Source organism: Filicampus tigris, chromosome 7 (genome assembly GCF_054856515.1).
Source record: "Filicampus tigris isolate MCC_2025a chromosome 7, RoL_Ftig_1.0, whole genome shotgun sequence".
NCBI lineage: Eukaryota > Metazoa > Chordata > Actinopteri > Syngnathiformes > Syngnathidae > Filicampus > Filicampus tigris.
The window spans coordinates 5,408,772-5,428,490 of NC_141223.1; the positions used below are offsets into that span (position 1 = coordinate 5,408,772).

The 19,719-nt window shown below is 40.1% G+C and overlaps 1 protein-coding gene across 6 annotated transcripts in view; it reads left to right on the forward strand.

Moving 5' to 3' along the window:
* The window catches only part of pde3a (phosphodiesterase 3A, cGMP-inhibited), a 47,418-nt gene extending 35,653 nt beyond the window's left edge, over positions 1 to 11,765 (forward strand). For 5 of the 6 annotated variants that reach the window (XM_086035965.1, XM_086035967.1, XM_086035966.1 and 2 more), the window contains 6 exons: positions 121 to 228; positions 333 to 532; positions 628 to 831; positions 1,130 to 1,291; positions 6,666 to 6,918; positions 8,412 to 11,765. In XM_086035965.1, coding sequence (XP_085892091.1) covers positions 121 to 228; positions 333 to 532; positions 628 to 831; positions 1,130 to 1,291; positions 6,666 to 6,918; positions 8,412 to 8,731 — 1,247 coding nt within the window. In that variant the 3' untranslated portion in view covers positions 8,732 to 11,765. The remainder of the gene's footprint in view (positions 1 to 120; positions 229 to 332; positions 533 to 627; positions 832 to 1,129; positions 1,292 to 6,665; positions 6,919 to 8,411) is intronic. The other variant, XM_086035971.1, reaches the window with a different exon arrangement.
* The last annotated feature ends 7,954 nt before the right edge of the window (positions 11,766 to 19,719 follow it).

The following is a 19,719-nucleotide window of genomic DNA, read 5'->3' on the forward strand; positions in this document are numbered from 1 at the left end:
AATACTGAACAGTGACAATTCTGTATTACAAAGAAACATGAAGCCTCCCAATGGTTGTAGAGACTGCAGTTTATACAGATTGTAGATCATGCATCGACTGCCCTCTGCTGCTCATGACAGATCACAACAGGATCCATGCCACTGACGTGCTACATGCCGTTTGGTACCTCACTACTCAACCCGTACCCAGTCTGCCCACGCTCTTGACTGAGAACGGCATACACAATGGTGAGAAGCAATTCTTGGTAGGGTTTAATCCCCATAGACTATTCCACACAGTGTCTTAAGAGATGCATTTTGCTTTTTTTTGGTTTCCTTTTTTCTACCTGTAGACCCATCAAATGGCATAACCCCTGGTGCTACGGCCTTTCTGTCATCCAAGATGCACTCTTTGCTGGAGGAAGGCTACGGCTCCTTGTCTGGCCTAATTCCGGGCCTGGAGCTGATGGCCTTGTACGTAGCTGCTGCCATGCACGATTATGACCATCCCGGAAGAACCAACGCCTTTCTAGTAGCAACCAGTGCACCGCAGGTAAATGATTAGGAGACCCTGAAATATCATTTCAAAGTATTCTCTTTGGATAGGGTAAAGTAAATGCAGGTGAAAATTCTTTTTTTCTGCTTTAGGCTCTTCTATACAACGACCGTTCTGTCTTGGAAAACCACCACGCTGCTTCAGCGTGGAACCTCTTCATGTCTCGTCCCGAGTACAACTTCCTGGTTAACCTTGAACACGTTGAGTTCAAACGCTTCCGATTCCTTGTCATTGAAGCCATCTTGGCTACCGACCTAAAAAAGCACTTTGACTTCCTTGCAGAGTTCAATGCCAAGGTAAAACGAGACATTTCGGACAATTCTATATTTTCTATCTTTGTGGGAACAGTTTGGGAAGGGTCCTTTTTATTGAATGTGCCCCAATGTTTGACATGTTTGGTATGGGACAACTTGACACAAACCTGACTTCAACCCCATATTTCCATCTATCTTTACAATCCTTTTTTTTTTATTTTATTTTTTTTATTGTCCGTGTAATGTTGTTACTGTCTAGATAATCCTTGATAAATGATCAGAGAGACATTATTCATACATCTAATCAGATTCTGCCTATTTTTCATGTACATGTACCCAGGTGGGTGACGAAGGAATGTCTGGTATTGACTGGACAAATGAAAATGACCGATTGCTGGTTTGCCAGATGTGCATCAAGCTCGCTGATGTGAATGGACCACTGAAGTGTAAGGAGCTGCACTTGCAATGGACCGAGGGGATCGTCAATGAGTTCTACGAACAAGTATGGTTCTAAACCTCTGCAATGTTTGCCCTTTCTTATATTATTTAGCTATAGATCAGATGTATAAAATTCTTCACAATACAAAGGGGTTCATTGTTTACAACGCTCCCGACATACAGTACTCGATTGTGAGGTTACGAACAGCGCGCAATGAATTAGAATGTACCGTATTTTCAGGACTATAAGTCACTTTGGAGTACAAGTCGCACCAGCCATAAAATGCATAATAAAGAAGAAAAAAACATATATAAGTCCCACTGGAGTATAAGTCGCATTTTTGGAGGAAATTAATTGTGCTCTTGGTACACATCATTTCCACCGAGCTACGTTTGTAACATTCAGCTAACATTCACACATGTAGCATACAAGAACGTTACGGTAAGATAACTTTAACCTTGTAGATCGATTATATAAGTCTTTTATTTATCCCCGACCGTGTAGAATGTTTCCAAGTCTCCAAAAGTATTCATGTATTCGGTCGTAATTATCTCTTTGTTCTCTTCCCCGCTCTCAGCTGAGTACGTGTGGCTGATGCAAGACCCCAGCCAGTGTCTTAAAGCAACAGTACATTATTTTGTATAGATGTATATTGATAGACAGTCAAATTGTCTTGATCATACTATTTTAATTACTTATTCATCAAAATGTTAGATTTTATCCATTTAAATTATTCATGCATTTTAATAGCTTTTAGGATTTATCTTTATGTTTCTTTATGTGGGTTACAATAAGATGTGAAATGATATACACTATATATGTTATTCTGCCCGTTGTAAAGTCAATATGTAATGCAGGTTTATTTGCAGCCTTATATCGCCCTCCTGTGGTTGTTTGGTGTATTGTTTGCTGACGTTGAAAAGGAAAGAGATACAATATAATGTGTTAATAATTTCACACATAAATCGCTCCAAAGTATAAGTAGCACCCTCGGCTAAACTATGAAAAAAAACTGCAACTTATAGTCCGGAAAATACGGTACAGTGGAATAAGAATACGCCGTCACGCTTCACAAGACGGAATGTTTATATAGTTTCATCGTTGTGTGATCAAAAATAATTGTGATTATAATTGTGGCCTTTTGTGCAGGCCGACTCAGTTTTGACCCCAGCAATGCTCAACAAAGTGTAAGAAGTGTAAGTGTAGGCCGGAAAAAAACGGAGTTGTGTTAAGCTTATTTAGGCTTAATGAAAGTGAAGGTCGTATCAGTGTAATTCATAACACTATGTTTCACAAAACAAACCAGGAATTGGGTAATCACTTTGTTGCTACTCACCAAGGGAAATATTCACCCTCTAATCCAGTGATTCCCAACCACATTTAGCGCGCCGTGAGAGGTCATCTGGCTACGGGAAATGATCCCATTTAACTTAAATTGTCGTGATTATTTATTGATTACAAATACAGCTTTTGTTCATCGACATACTGTAACGACAGTTCTTCATATCAAGTGGCAGCATCGATGCTCTCACTCACACAACCGTTGTATTGAAGTGATGCTCTGCAATACGCTCAGACATCCAACACCATCCTTGGAGTATTCATATATAATTTTGTCTTTCTGCGGTTTGCCACTTACTGCGTATTACGCATGTGCAGCTCTTACGTGAACCATGTGTGCGTGCATTGATGCCATCCAGGTTTGCGGTTGCCATAGCGAACAGAGTCCTTGCCTTTATGTTCTCCACATTAATTGCTTTTGAATTGACTGACCAAAAAAAAAAAAAAACGCAAATGCTTATCATTCATCACATGTCTAACCACACACAATGACTCGTAGTGATCGCAACATAGAAACACAAAACTAATTTCACGTTAAGATTAGACTTGAAGAATATTGCGTGAAGCAGGGAATTTGGTTACAAGCACTCGTGACGATGTAATGACATCCGTTGTGCAGCTATGTCTTTGTTGACAGTGCAAAACAGGAAAGACTTGAACACCAAACGTCTCAAGGACAAAAGAGGAACAGGATGTTTCCTTTTTGAATTGTCTTCATCATGAATCCTTTCAAATAATAACCCATGTGTGTATCTAGCATTGAAAAAATGATGCGGTTATGGTTGTTCAGTGATGCAGATTCTGTTCATTTCAACAAAGACGAGACTTGCTGATTAAAACCAGCCAATCAGTAATAAGTTGGAATCATATTTTGTCTATTGGATACTTGATCTACTTGGAAAAGATTTCTCAATAGGGAAAATCCGAATATGTTAAATTGTATATATAATCAAACACATTAAAAGGCAACTTTAAAAACACTTCAAAGTAAAGAAATGGACTATATGCAAGGAGTGGTGTGACGTATTTCCCGTACAATCTCCTAGGGCAACGCCCCTTCCGGTCATGCCGAGCGCCAGAATTTTGAAGCCGTTCTGCTTCCGAGAATTTCTATCAATTGTCAACGGTTTGGGGTGTTTTTGGGGATTATATTCATGCGTGTGGTTGTGCATATTCGTGAAGAAGAGGTGAGAGGACAGTCCATTGAGCTATCACTGCTGTGGGCAGATCTGCGTGTACGTGTTAAACATGCGCAGGAATGAATTTGTAGTTAATTAGTTAGACCGAAGTCTGTTCTCTGCATTTTTTTTTTTTCCTGCTGATGTAATAATGCAAACGTCAACCACACAAGGGCGCCATTTGTTCAACTAGAACTCCCAGTCTTAACTTTGACAGCCTTTTGACAAGCTTTTGATGTGTTATTGTTCCTCTGTTGGCATAGATTAACCATGTTCCTGGCCGTTCAACTTTTCCGGTCTGTATAAATATTATTCTCGTGCTGCCATTTAATTGTATTAAAAAGTATAAACATTTATGAGTTTTTATTCCTGAGCCGGGATTCCATAGCAATCACTTTTCAGCGGCAGCATTGTTTTTGAGAAAAAGTCACTATGGTCAAACACTATGGAGGTAGCATTCCATCTGTTTCAAAATGTTGACAAGGCTGAGTTTAAGGATGACTGACAGCGAGTACGAGCAAGAGCAGCCAGTGAAGAGGAGCCCAATCGATGGCGACACAGCTCAAGCCAGGGGCGGAGCCATGGGTGGGCCTGGGTGTGCACAGGACCACCCATGGCTCCGCCCCTGCCCTGAACTGTGGGCCTGGGTGTGCACACGCCCACACAGATTGACACACTGCCCACCCAATGAGATTCATAAAATATATACTTTAAAATGTTTAGTAAATTATTATTAATCTACTAAAGCCCAAGCTGTTTTTTTTTACATGCATTTTTTTATTTCTTTTTGCTATTTGGGCTTATTGGAACCTAATTAGAAGAAAAACTAAGCATCATCTTTTTAGTTTTTTGGATTGTATTGTACTGTATTTTGTATACTGTATTTTGACTGTAGTATGTAATACTCAAAATGGGACAGTCTAAATATAAACTCCTTCATGTCCAGGGGCTCGGCGTGGCTTAATGTTGGTAAAATGCGACCGATTGCCATTGCCAAAATTCACACGCACATCTCCACTTTTGCCCACTTCAGTCTCTGAAAATATCAAAGCAATCGCCACTGTACTTTGGCGGTGATCGGTCGTGGTTTGCTAGCACTGAGCCACATTAAGCATTTTTACATGCACGTGAAACGTGTCAGACCGCCTCATCAAAGAAAAATGACGGCTCTCGTAGATCTAAGTAGTTTTAGAATTCGGGTAGTCCTAGTGTTAGACAGAGGAGCGGTCCCTGTTCTTTTTGAGTCGGTTAAGGATTTAGGGCGATAGTTACGTCACATCAGCAGCGCGCTCTGCTATAGCGTCCACCCTGCACTGGAAGCTTCGGTGCCCTGTGACATCAAACGCGGAAGTGCTGCGTGCATATAGTCCATAAGAGTAGGTTTCTAAAATAACTAAGGACGATTTTAATCGATTTACAAGAAGACCCGAATCAAATTGATGGGCAAAAAAAGAGACGTTTTTAACCCGGATTTAAAAGCATTTACACTCGCGCTGACTACACTTCCGTTGGCGGCTTATTCCATTTGTGTGCAACATAACAGCGAAATGCAGCTTCACCATGTTTCTTTTGAACTCTAGGCTCCTGTAATTGCTGCAAGTCTGCAGATGTTAAGAGTCCTACAGGGATTATATTCAATCAGCATTTCTTTAATGTATTCAAGACCCAAACCATTCAGTAATTTATAGACCAGTTGCAGAATTCTAAAATCTATTCTACAGCTGATTGGGAGCCAGTGTAAAACCTTCAGGACTGGAGTAGAATGTTCTGATATTTTTGATCCGGTCAGAACCCAAGCTGCAGTGTTCTGAATGAGCTGTACGTGTTTGATGCTCTTTTGAGGGTGTCCAGTTAGAAGAACCCTTACAATCATTTGAAAAGGAGGAACCCAGTGGACTTAGGCTAGATTCACACCGCAGGTCTTAATGCCCAATTCGGATTTTTTGAAAAAATCTGTTTGGTTTTTTTTGTGTAAGCGTTCATATTACATTATAAATGCGACCTCGGTCTTGTCTGCTGTATGAACACATGCGTCGTCAAAATGGCCCGCATGCACAGAAGAAGAGACGACGTCACTACCGACCTTTGTAGTCTGTCTTTGTAGAAGTAAATGTGGTCATTTATACGGTGAAGCGATTAGGTAGGAGGTAGAAATAAATACAGTATTTGGGGGAGATTATGAGGCGAGGCTTTAATATCCCATTTCATGGAGACATCACTAACGATGACGTCACGTCTTAACCGTGCGTAAAAAATGAATCCATCCGAGCCGTGGCTGAATTACCACGATCGCCATAAATGTTTATGCTTCATGTTTCAAGTGGGTTTAAATTAAAGTAAAATATTAAGTTAATAGTGAAACTCAAAACAAATTTGAAGATTCGATCCCTGATGCCAGTACTTTCCCTCCGCCTGCGCGGAGCACATTTTGGGCTCCGGATGACGTCAATGTCGGATATATGCGACCTGGCCGTTCGGACCAGGAATGCATTGGAAAAGATCGGATACGTATCTGATCTAGGACCACTTATGAAAGCGACCCAGGTCGCATTTGAAAAAATCGGAATCGAGCCGTTCAGACTGTCATAAAAAAAATCAGATACAGGTCGCATATGAGCCCAAAAATCCGATCTGGGTCGTATTTGCCTGCTGTGTGAACCTAGCCTCATTCAGGTTTTTAGCTGTGCAATTTCAGCCAGAAAACTCATGAAAGCATGGAAGAAAATGCAGATTATATTTAAGGAAGAGTATTCTGAGCCGAGATTCAAACCCAGAACCTCTACACTGTGAGGCGGAGCATAACTATAAACAGCAGGGGTGCCCAGATCCGGTCCTCGAGGACCGGACTTGGGAAGCCCTGATATACAGTATACCGCATTTGTTCCACATTTGTGTGAACCTGGTTTGCACCTTTTTAGGGGGATGAAGAAGCAAGCCTGGGCCTTCCTATCAGCCCTTTCATGGACCGCTCAGCACCACAGCTCGCTAAACTACAAGAGTCGTTCATCACTCATATAGTGGGACCCCTCTGCTCCTCGTACGATTCGGCCGCTCTGATGCCGGGTGACTGGGTGGACCTGCCGGAGGGGCAGGTGGAGGAAGACGAGGCAAACGAGGGTCAACATATGGAGGAGGAGCAACGAGGAGATTTGGGTGGTTCAGACTTCGCCCGTACGTAAACCTCCCATTTATTCATGTTTCCTTTCCAATGTGCTCGTCGTGAGTTACTTGTGTTGCAAGCAACTTTTCAATTACTTCCTTGACATTCAATTATCGGCAGCCGGATTGTGTTACTGCTTTTAATTTACTCATCTATTTGGATCGTATAGGAAATTAAATTAACCAGGTCACAACCGAGCTAATACATTCATTTTAATCTTAGGAACATCCAATTTCTATTCCGCTTATCATTATTAGCGTCGCGGCTGAGCCGGAGCCTGCAGCTCAGATTTGCCAGTCATATAGACAAACAACTATTCATCGTCAAAACATGCTCTCTTTCATTCAACAGCAATATGTAAAGAGGTACATATTGTCAAACACAGTCCGGCAATTTGGGGAGATTTTGACAAAATGTTGCCATAAAGATCATGTCGATGGAAGAATTTTCTCCCGGGTCAAACTGTTCATATGTGGCCGGTCCATCAGTCCGTCACTGGTGGATGCCCGTTTTGCGGACGATTGACCAATGACGGGACACCTTTTGAAAATGATGGACTGGCAAAATGACGGAAGTGGGTTTTTATCCGTCAATGGAATCATCACTAATAGCGGCCGTCAGTGACGGGGGCGTTAGTTCGTTAGTCCGTCACTGGCGGACGCCCGTTTTTTTTTTAATGTTTTTTTGCGAGACCAACGGACTTTTGACGGACAAAGCGACAGACTTAACCGACAGACTGACTGATGATTATAGTTCAGTTCGTCGCGAAAAATGACGGATTGATGCATGATGGACGGGTACCCTGGCCGCTGACGAATGACGGACCAGCAAAATGTACCGTAATAAAATGGCCTCCTCTAATGAAACACCTTATTGACTTTATGAATGGTCACACAAGTATGGAAAAGATGAGTCTACTTGACTTCCCCGCGTCGACGTTTAAAGCGTAAGGTCGAGTAATCGCTCGTCACACGTTTTTCGTTTATCGCGCGAGTGGTAAAGTATTCATAACCGTGGGACCACGTGACTGGCGGTTTGGAACGAGGACGGCGGTGCAAAGTGAAGCTCCACCTTCATCCCCAAACTTTTATGACCAATAATGCGCAGACTGTGCGGGAACAGGAATTTTATTCACCCAAATTGTTGTGCGATACAACACCCACCAAAATCTCAACAATTGTGTCCTTATACGACACTGAACACGACTCATGAATCGCTTTTTTTTCTGGAGCCGGACTACGATGTCCCGTCTTACAACACGCTATGACGCAAGACTGGCCAAATATCGAGCTCATCGTCGATGAATCAATTTTGACTCGACTTTCTATCGTTGCAGTCGCCTACAAAAAAAATCCCGAGTCGTTCAACTCTTCGCGGATATTTGGTTCCACTGCGTCGGGTGTATTTTTATAGTTCCCTTCATAGAAACAATTCATGTGTGGTAAGGTAAGGCGATTGGAATTTCAGTTTCTGACCCTTGTGTCACGTCCGTTGTGTCTTCCAGAGAGGCATAAGACAAAGAAGGAAAGCAGGAGGAAAGTGTTCTGCCACATCACACAGCACCTTCTGGAAAACCACGAAATGTGGAAGAGAGTCATGGCTGCCGAAGTCCAGGCGGACACCTTGAAGGAGGACCCGAACTGTCTTAGCACCTCCGCCGACCCAATCGCAGCCATTAATGAGGAAGAGGAGGAGCAGGCGAGCAAAGAGGAGGAAGATTTGACTGAATGCTTTGACAAAAGTGAAGAGGCGCCAGCTCTAGAAGACGAGGACGGCCTCTCACATTCAGAGACGTCAGGTGGGAAAGAGGAGGAGTCCGAGTGACGATATGAACAATGGCCTCCTTCCAAACCAGGAATTTCATTTACCGTTGTTTGTTTGCTCACCTAACTCTTAATATGGTAGCCAGCACATCACTTTGACACAACACTGTAGAAGTTGTTTTGGGTCATTTGTGCCTAACAAAAACAGGGTTTATGACCAGAGATTTCTGGAGGAGCAAAAGAAGTGACCTCGGTGGAGACAAAGACGAAAAAAAAACAAAAAACGATTTATTTCATCCACGATATCCAGTCCTTACCTAGCCTGTCCGCTCTCTTATATATGCACAACGACACAATATGACTAAATTCCTCCATCGGTCAGCAATACGAGGTGTGTCCAAAAAGTTCCGGAACTGAATTCAATATTTTCAATGTATTTGAAATACAAACTACAAGTTTTCCAGCCAAATGTCGGCCAATGCTGCTGCTTTTGCTGCGTTCGGTGCGCGAGAAGAGGGCGCAGACCGCCGTTTGCGCAAGACTTGCGGCAGGTCAGGCATGACAATGCGCCCTGAGCATCTGACAGTTCCTCGCTGAGAAATCACTCACCAGACCTGGTTCCATGTTTTTTTTTTTATCGGGTCAGCAAGGAGACTCGTTTTGAAGACGTTAGCAACATCACCCGGAAGAATCCTCCCGGCAGTGCACGCAGCCATGGCAGAGAAGGTTGGGAAAGTGTGTTGGACTCCAAAGGAGAAAACTTGTAGTTTATATTTGAGATTTGAAATATATCTTTTGCGACTCAAGTCCTTGAAATTTTCCCACACGCCTCGTACACTGACTGTCACATGCCATTCGTATTAGTGTTATTAGCATTGACCGGCCAAAGTCATTTTGCTGCTCATTCGCAATTTCGACGACGGGGTGGCCGAGTGGATACTGCCCGTCAGGTGGAAGCCCGGGGCCACGCCCACTCAGCCTCCCCTTTGCACGCCGCTGCATCTGCGTCTGAGGAGACTTCCTCTTGTAGACAATGGGATAAAAGCCAGGGAAAAAGCTGTTTCCACTGAAGCTTGGCAATGTGGGGAAAACGTATCGGGGAAAAAAAAAAAAAAAAAAGTGGTTCTACATCACACATGCGTAGGTAGACTGAATTTTTATACGCGCGTGCGGTGCTACGCGACAAACATGTTTTATACAGTGGACAAAATAACAATGGGCCCTCTAAGAGCTTTACCTCCCATCAAAGAAAAAAAACAAACCCTCGAAACAATGTTTTACTTTGTGTCAAACAATAATGTGTTTAGATGCATGCTTCCTCCCACGGCACACTAACACATTGAAAGGTCACGTATCTCAGGAAGGCAGAGAAACAAAACAAAGATGACCTTATTACTTTCCAACGCTTCTCGTCCGCTTTAATTGATTTATTGTATTAGTACTGATTTAATTTATTACCATGTCTATACACTTCGCGTTCATTTTATAGTAAAAAAAAAAAAAGGAAAAAAAACGGAACGGAAACAAGATAATTTATCACGTATTTAAATGATTTGTAAAACTAGTTCTTCCTTCGGGTTGCTGTGTACAACAAGTTATTATATGACCGCTTTGTATGTCATTGCCTGGCTTTTCTGCTTAAACTTTAGCATGCTAATCAAAAACATTTACGTTCGGCCCAATCTATTGCACAGTATATAGACACAATTGCTGGTGCCCTCCCATTAAAGGAAAAAAAAAAAAAAAACCACCCACAATGGTCACTGAAATGCAAGCAACATCAACAAGCGACAAAAAGGAGAAACGTCCTTTGGACAAAACTGACGCTTTTTGTAAAAAAAACAAGATTTTGCCTATTGCGAAATCTAGTGGAAGCACGGCTATGCTCTGGGCTCGCTTTGCTACATCTGCCACAGGGTGTCTTGACTGTGTGCAGGGTACTCTTGAAATTTGAAGTCAAGTCATCCTAAAGCGGCATTGTGCCGCTCAAAGTCGGACTCAGTCATAGGTCAGGCTTCCTCTAATAGGATAATGACCCCAAATACGTGGTTAAAAGGACCCAAGAACGGCTTAGAACAAAACCTCGGATTAGTCTGAAGAATCGGATCTGAATCCAGTCTTGTAATGTCATGAAACACAAATACTTCATTACCGTACTTAAAAGTGGAATTTTCACAGCTCTCTACGTTACTTTCTTCATAAACGTCTCTCCACTTTTGCTTTCACTAGACTATCTCAGACTTTTACTCAAGTAATATTCTCAAGGGGACTTCTAATGAAGTTATTTTTCTCTTAAGATACTTGTACTTTTACTCAAGTATCACCTTCAGGTACTTTTAAACCAGACTGTGTAAATCCTATTGAGCATCTCTGAAAGGAGCTGAAACCGGAACTCTTGGAGAAGAAACTGTTCAAACCTGAGACAGCTGGAGGAGTTTACTCAGGAAAGTTAAGGGTAGTCACATTTATGTCCAGGGTAATGATATTGGGTTTTTTTCGTGAAAGAAAGAAAAGAAATTCCTGACTTTCATTCATTTGCAGTCATTGTTACCGTTGTCAGTTAAAACAATTTCAGTGATTAGCGACGGGTACAAACACCTCTGTCCACACGTGTACATCAAGTGTGTATCATCCTTATGTTCGGATCGTAATGTCTCAGGAGTAAAGGCCAAAGCGGATGAGGCTCCCAATTCCCTCTGAGGGTTTTAGCTCAGGAAGAGGAAAATTACACCCCTCAAGGAGCATGTCGTTTTGGAACTTTCATTGATGCAAACACGGTTATACACAGCACATCTCGTGTTGCAAGATTCGGATTCACAGGACGGTACTTTGCAAAAGTCTTGGGCTACCAGATTTTAATTGGATTTTTAGCCATGCTTAGGTCCGGGTGACATAGATCAATACCAATATTAAACACATCCGCAAACACCCGTTTAAAGCGGAAGTCAACCCAAACATCTTTTTTTTTTTTCCAAAAATATCTTCCCCAGCAGGCCCACTTGTTGAAACACGGCATTCTGATTGATTTTGCGTTTGTGGAATATAAGTTAAGCAGCAATATGCACTCGTTTTTAGCTATCTCTGGGGGCGGCCATTTTGTCTTCTGTCGACTGAAAAAGACATCACAACTGCTCACAACGACCAATCGCGGCTGACCTGTTTTCTGAATCCGAGCCGGGATTTGGTCATTGTGAGCAGTCGTGATGTCGTTTTCAGTCGACAGAAGACAAAATGGCCGCCCCCGGAGATGGCTAAAAACGGGTGGATTAACACTTATTCCACATACGCAATATTTATCAGAATTCCCTGTTTCAACTAGTGAACTTGCATAGAGCATATTCTTGAAAAAAAATGTTTGCGTTGACTTTCACTTTAAAGAAAATCCGAGAGGCACAACCGTGCTGTTGTATGAACTTTAGAATTTTTTTTCGGATGGGATTTGACACTAGAACATATATTTTACATTTTCCTTTATTTTGTATGGGCATCATTCGACATTCAAACAATGATAGCATTTTGAAAATGATGCGAAATACCCACAGTGATTTTCCTGGAAACCTTGAAAGATGCCACTGGATTTCATGAAATGAAATGAGTTGCGTTTGTCAGCTTCAGTGTTTAGCCGATGTTGAAACGGTGTTGGAAACAAGGGAGGAATTACTTAACACCACAGTTCAAGCAGCTTAATTGCAACCTCTTAAAGGTCAACAAGTACAAGGCCTCAGCTCCGTAATCACACAATTGAGCTTAGAAAAGCCCCTAACATAATGTACCGTCAGGCGCTTTCAGTCTTTCCATGAACAGTGATTCCCTTGCATTTTTTCTTTTCAGCGCTAAGATGTATTTGGAATTATTTGATGAAAAAACAACACTAACGGAAAAGTCCGGGATCTTACCGTTTACAATGTAACACATTCAATCCACACAATAACTGCATCCGCCAACCTAATCATGGCTACTTTACTCATAAACCAGCACGTTTTTTTGCAAAATGTTCTGTCCAGGTGAGAAACGTTTTAAGATGAACAAGTAAATCAACATTGCTTTTGAAATCGCACACTTTTGGAAAATATCGTCAGCCAATAGGATTGTATGACTTTAAAAAAAAAAAATCAGTGGAACAGGCATGTTTGTAGAAACTGAACTGCCCTACTGCGACCCAATTACTTAACTCAATTAGAGTTTCTCCAACGTTAATACTTTCTAATTCATGAGCTGGACCTACTGCACAGTTCTTAGCATGCCCATTGTGTGGAAGAGGGCTAGGTTGTGCAACACATTGCCCCTGACTGCCAAGGCTTGACGACATATATATATTTTTAATCTTTGATTTCAACAAAATATCTGTCCAAAGAAATCGCTTATCCCCCCCACTGTTGCGTTTTGTATGGAAGATTCTGAATCAAACAACAACATAAAAGGAATGCAACTTAACAAGGGGAAAATGTCAAGTATGCTCCAAGTGTCCACATCCTGTGCAAACACTATTGGGTGTGTGCCACTGTATCCCATATCGTCGCTGTCCTGTGAAAAACACTTATCTCCATTTTTTTTTTTTTTTCATTTTCTTATTTTTACATGAATGGTGTTTCCGCCTTACAGACATTGCATTAATGTCCAAATTAAAAAAAAAAAGTTTCCAAAATTAGACATATGTGTTTTTCACAGAAGAGAGTTACCGTGTTTCGTAATAAAAATGCAAACCAATTTTTTTTTTTTTTTTTTTTTTTTTTTTGCTGTATTTTCCAAATTCCCTGACAGACTGCTGTGCAAGTGTGCTGCCTCCCGTGTAGATTGAACACAAGAATATGAGCTTCAAGTTCTCTGTGCACTGTATATATCCTTCTCACTGTGCAGTATATCAATGCCTCACTTTGCAATCCAATATGCATATTATCTTCACGGCACTTTTTCATCTAGTGCGCCACTTGGACTCCCAAGTTGGTCCGATCTGCCTCACAAACTGTGCACGACAGCACAGCAATTAAAAGAGACTTTAAAAAAAAAAAAAAAAAAAAAAATCTGTGACAGACTTTGCCGTTGTTGACAAAATGGTTCACAATGTTCTTGCATGTTTCTCACGATGTCGCCGTGATGCTCGCGAGGCAGGATGAGCCAACCCGTCGGCTTTCATGCTGAAGGAGCTTCATGGGAATACTTACGAGTCTTACAAGCACCTTCCGTTTGCCACCATTTTATATATTGCCACGAGAGCACAAGACAGCCATACTTATGTTTCACCATTGGTTTTGAAATGGCTTCTTGTTCGCTTCCTCGTTAATTCAACAGGGTATTGATTTGGGCTACGTCACCCCCTACTTCAAAGCAATCGTTTCAGTAAGATTCCTTGATTAGAATGCCAAAAATTGGTGTCGAAGGATTGGAAATGAATTGGCACTTGAGCCTGGAAGCAGTGACTGACTATTTTAAGTTGATTTACGCTCAAAAATGAATAAAGAAGGACGGGGAGTATTAGTGCTGCGATAAAAGGAAACAAATAGTTCAAATATGAAAAAAGCCAAAATGTTATGAGCGTAAAGTTGCAATATTATGATGGAAAGTTATTTAAGAAGAGGCGTAATATAAGAATATAGTTGTAACATTGTGAGAGCGAGTTGCCATCGGATGAGAGTAGCGATACAATGTTAGGCGGAAGAAACAAAGTGTGTCTCAAGAAAAATGTTGTGGCTGATATCACATGGATAAAGCGGCACTGTTATCATCATAATGTTGGAATTACTCTATATCAGAATGGAGTCAGCGTGTTATGAGGAAAAAAAAGTCAGAAGATTAGGTGAATAAGAGTCAGAATCGTTCCAGGAAAACATGTTTCATAGTGGAAAGATTTAATGGGAATATGACATGAAAACGGCAGAATATTACAAGACCAAAAGCGTAACATTTCAATAGAAAAGGTGTAATATTTCAAGAATGAAGTTGGAACACAAGAATAAAGTTATGACCAAAATAAAGTTGATTTTTTTTTTTTTTTTTTTTTAGCGAATAAATGTCAAATACCCACATTAACTTCAACACAGGTGTCTAAAAACAGCAGCTGCTATTTCTTCCTTTTATGAAAAATGAATATATAATTGAAATGATCCTCGGTACTCACTCATTTTTCGATCGTTTTTTAAAATTTTTTTATTAACGGACAGACACTGCTAATCAATCACGTACAAGGTTAGCGCCGCGAGAGGTCATTTTGTAGATTGAATTCTTCCCTTTATTCAACATAAGATTCATTCCGTTGTCCCGAATTTTCATATGATGTCATGCAGAAACCAGGCTAAACAACTCCAGGTTATAAATCTGCAACTCACACTTGTGCTTATGAAAGTTTGAGATTATCTATAGAATCGATTCGAAGAAGATTGCTGCGCACCCTCGTCGTAGGCTCTGCAATTTTTGTCATTTGCACACACCGAAAGCTAAAAAGGAGCATGTTTCAGTCGTCCTCTTTTCCGTCAGTGTCACCCAGACACTTGGAAGTGCACGGCAAGTACTGTGAGAAGGCAGGGGCGTGTTCTATTCTCAGAGCAGAATCCCGTCGTTTGGTGTTTGCACCGATTCTTTCTTTTTAAACGCTCTTCTTTTGGATTGTTTGTTGTGCCGTGCCGCGTTCATATGCATTGTATGAATCCTACATTGTTTGTTGAAACCAAAACAAACTTTTCAACGAGGCTGTTTGTGTTCCTCCTAATCTACTATAGCAGGCACTTGCACTCACAACACACACAACACATGTAGCAATACGGACAGGATGGGGAAGTTGTGTTATGTATCCACATTTGGTTTCGGTGGAATATAAAATTGTATTCCTTGACCTCGTTTGACTTTGTATGAGAAAAAATATATATATACTGTACATACTGAAAAAGTATATGAAATTAAAAAAAAAAAAAAAAAAACTTTTAGAAAAATATTTATTTTTACTGTTTTGTAATTTAGACACAATACTGTAGCTCCTTTATTGCCAGACTTACTGGAAGTGCCTCTTGAAAATGTATTACAAAGTAACTATACAATATATGAGGATTATTAGGACATGTCACTAGCAAAGCAGTGTTGATGTTGTAATGTGACTATTGTTGTATTACATGATTTATAAATACTGCAAGTGTCTTTGTCCTGTTTCTAGAACAGCACACAGTTGACATATTGTTTTTTTTTTTTGTTTTTTTTTTAAACATCCACTCAATCCACTTGACTGTGGTCCATTGTAATACCTGATTCTGTATTTAATAATGTCAATAGAGTATGAACATTACAGGGATTGGAGAGGATTCTGTGTGTTTTTTTATATTCCACAATAGGAAAATCCGTAAAAATGTATCATAAGTCAATAATTTTTTAATGTATAGCGGAACCCCACATTTACAAAGCCCCTGTATTGCTATGGTTTTACTTCAATTCACATTTTCATTAAAAATATAAAAAATCAAAAGGATAAATGTAGACTGAAGAAGTGTCCTGCATGATGTCACATGAGACTTTTCCACATCACTTTCACAAGGCTTCGCCTCAATGAGCATTAAAATAATTAATGCGAATTAAAATCATTAACTCAAAAGTTGTTCCTTTTTTTTTTTTTTTTTTTTTTTACAGCCCAATTGTACAAGTAAGAAAAATAGGATGATGAACCAGCAAAGGTATTGTGACATTACGGTCGCATAGCAACAATATTGTTTCACGTAGTCTCTCCTGGCAGTACAACAGGGATAGGTTGACATTTTACATATATGAAGAACAGAATGTGCTGTTTAAAATAAGTAGGTATTGAATGCGTTATTATGCGTTATCATTAAAACATTATTATTCAGCTAATTAATCAGTAATCTGTATTTGATTCTGCCAAAAATCCGCATCAGCCTCAAAAATTCATATCATATAAAATTAAGATTTATTAAGCAGTAATCCCTCTGGATCATCACATCCGTCATGCGTAGTCATAGGATGAGTACACAGGTCAGTTGTAATATCTCAATATTAACATTAATTCACCTTTTTTCACACATGCTGTCCAGAAGTAAAAAAGCTAGCGTGCGTGATGTTTTAATTCTCCACCTTTCGCTGTGTGACCATCATACATCGTTGTCAACGACCAGTGAGTTATATTATACAGATCTTAACTTTTTTTTTTTTTTTTTAACACTTGCTAAATGTTAAGAAGGTTAATATGGTCATTCAAAACATTACTTGCAAATAAAGTTTTTATGATGGCAACATGCATTTCCATTATTACCTATGGGGAAAAAATATTTCAAAATATGAAAAAAAAAAAAAAAACAGAGCTAGACCTTCACCCCACATTGTATAAAAATGGGAATCACCAATTGACATAGACAAAAAAATAAATATAAAATCGAATTACCAATGAGGTATTGACTATTGAGTCACATTTTTTATTAGCAAGCGATGCAGTTGCTTTCCAATTTAAGCATTGGAATATCCAACCAGGTATGAGAAGTAGTAATATGCTAGATAATATGCTAGAGCACAACAACATTTGCATGCGTTTTGTTGAAGCGAATAAGTTGTCAATGCGGTTAACAGTGGAGTCTCTGTGTTTGTAGTACAGGATAATGCCTGCTTACAGGAATGGAAAGTAGCATTCTGTTTGTCATATGATATTACAAATGAGCTGTAAGCCATATCTAATCACATGAAACATACTTTATGTGGGCCAAAGCCATGGTCACGCAACAGAATTCCACAGAGGAATTGTGACCGCGTCGAGGTGTTGAAATCCCCTTGCTGATTTCACACACCCTTACTACAGTACACCACGATTACTGCTGTCTCTCCTCCATGTGACCAAAAGTAAATACAAATGGGTGATTTGGAGGATGAAGTACAGGTAGGGGGCGACACCATTATGGAGTACAATATACTTGTTGGCTTGGTGGAAATGCAGCTTTCTTAGTTTGCTTTTTGAGGGACAAATGCATTCAGTTTATTCGTTTTGTGGAGTTATGCAACACTGTAAAAAAAATAAAAAAAAAATAAATGAGCGGATTACTCAGACTGCTGCAGTTCTTCATAATATAGCTTAATTTGCTATTCTTTAAAGCAACCCAAACATATTTTTTTTCTAGAATATGTTCCCAGCTTGCCCGCTAGTTGAAACACGGCAAGCAGCAAAATGCACTCGTTTTTATCCATCTCTGGGGGCGGCCATTTTGTCTTCTGTCGACTGAAAATGACATCACAACTGCTCACAACGACCAATCACGGCTGACCTGTTTTCCGAATCTGAGCCGTGATTGTGAGCAGTTGTGATGTCATTTTCAGTCGACAGAAGACAAAATGGCCGCCCCCGGAGATGGCTAAAAACGAGTGGATTAGCACTTATTCCACAAACGCAATATTTATCAGAATGCCGTGTTTCAACTAGTGGGCTTTCATAGAATATATTCTTGAAAAAAAAATGTTTGCGTTGACTTCCCCTCTTAAGTTAGTTTTAGGCTGACTGCATCTTTGCCGCACAGTAACAATATTCATGCAGGCCTCAGGGCTCACGTCATCAGTCCATGTTGAATGGACTACATGTAACCATAGCAACAGAAAAGCACACAAGATTGTGTCTATTATATGTGCACAATGTGCCAGCTGTGAACAAAGGAGGTCAACCGCTGTGTTTTAACATTATCTCTCAAGAGTGCTGGTGTGATACGGACAATAACGCTAACCCTCGTGGGGTTTTGGCAGTGTAAAATGAGGTAAACAACAGCACGGAGTTATCCTGATGCAAACCAGTGAGCTCATGAGAAATTACAACTACAACAGTATTGACCTAAATGGCAGATATGTGAATTTTACGAAAAATATTCTTGCACTCAATTGTCACATTCAGCATGGGTGAGCACCCAAAAGCAGGGAAGCTGGAGACGCAAGGGGTGCTTAACACAATTTATTACTAAAAACAAAACCATGGGAACTGTTGCAAGACCTGTAAACAAAAACCAAAGTCCCAAAATCAGAACTCAAAGTAACAAAGAAACAAAAACAGCTGACAGGGAGAACTAACATAGACTAGAGACAGCGACATTGACACGACAATGATCCAACCAAGATTCACTGAAAGCAGGCAACTAAATACTAACAAACTGGCAACTACTGTAAGAACACCTGAACAAGACGCGAAGGGTTGGATTGATCTGATTGGGTAACACAAAGGCTTGGGTAAATGAGGCAGGTGGACACAATAAGCTAATGAGACAAGAAAGGGAAAAAAAATGAAATTAAAGTAAAAATAAACACACTCAAAAGACAGACCATGACACGCAATGTTAGATTCTTGTTCGGCAGTTTTGTGCCATCCTTGTTATTGGTATTTGGTATTTTTTCAGCAAAAGAGCCCTATGCACTTTTTCCCCCTATAACAGTATATGTGGTTATTTTGTTAGTCGCTTCAAAACCTTTGTTGTGGGATAGTGAGTCTTTTATACATGCATTGAAAAATGTGTTGAAATCTCTTAAGAGTGCATTTATAACCGAATTTTTGTCATGCATCTGGTTAGGAAGTTGCCCATCCCTGATCTAGCTGAGAAGCCTTTTATGCATGCTGTATGCATAAAACCATAATATCACATTAAAATTAAACATATTACTTATTAACACACATATCGGCAGTCAGAGCACAGCATTGAGAGGGACGACTGCAATTATGAGTGTACAAAGTGACAAAACGATTCAAATTTTAAAAAGATAATTCACAAGATATTTGAAACACACACAGACATCTTGTACTTGTACCTTTAACTATGACTATAAGCAAACATGCTATGCAGTTAACGATGTAATTGTATCTATACATTCGAAAATACATTAAATACATTAAGAATAATTAACTTTTATCACTCGAGTGTTGCATTGGAAAAAAAAACGTAGAAAACTGTGTACAAAGATTGAACAGAACGCTACCATTGCACTTCTGTAACGACTTTTATTTTGAAATTTGTCCCCGAGCGCGTTTGTACTTTGCAGCGCTTTACGGTAACGCAGAGTATCACCAATATTGACAATGTAAAAGGAGGCTGTCTTGAC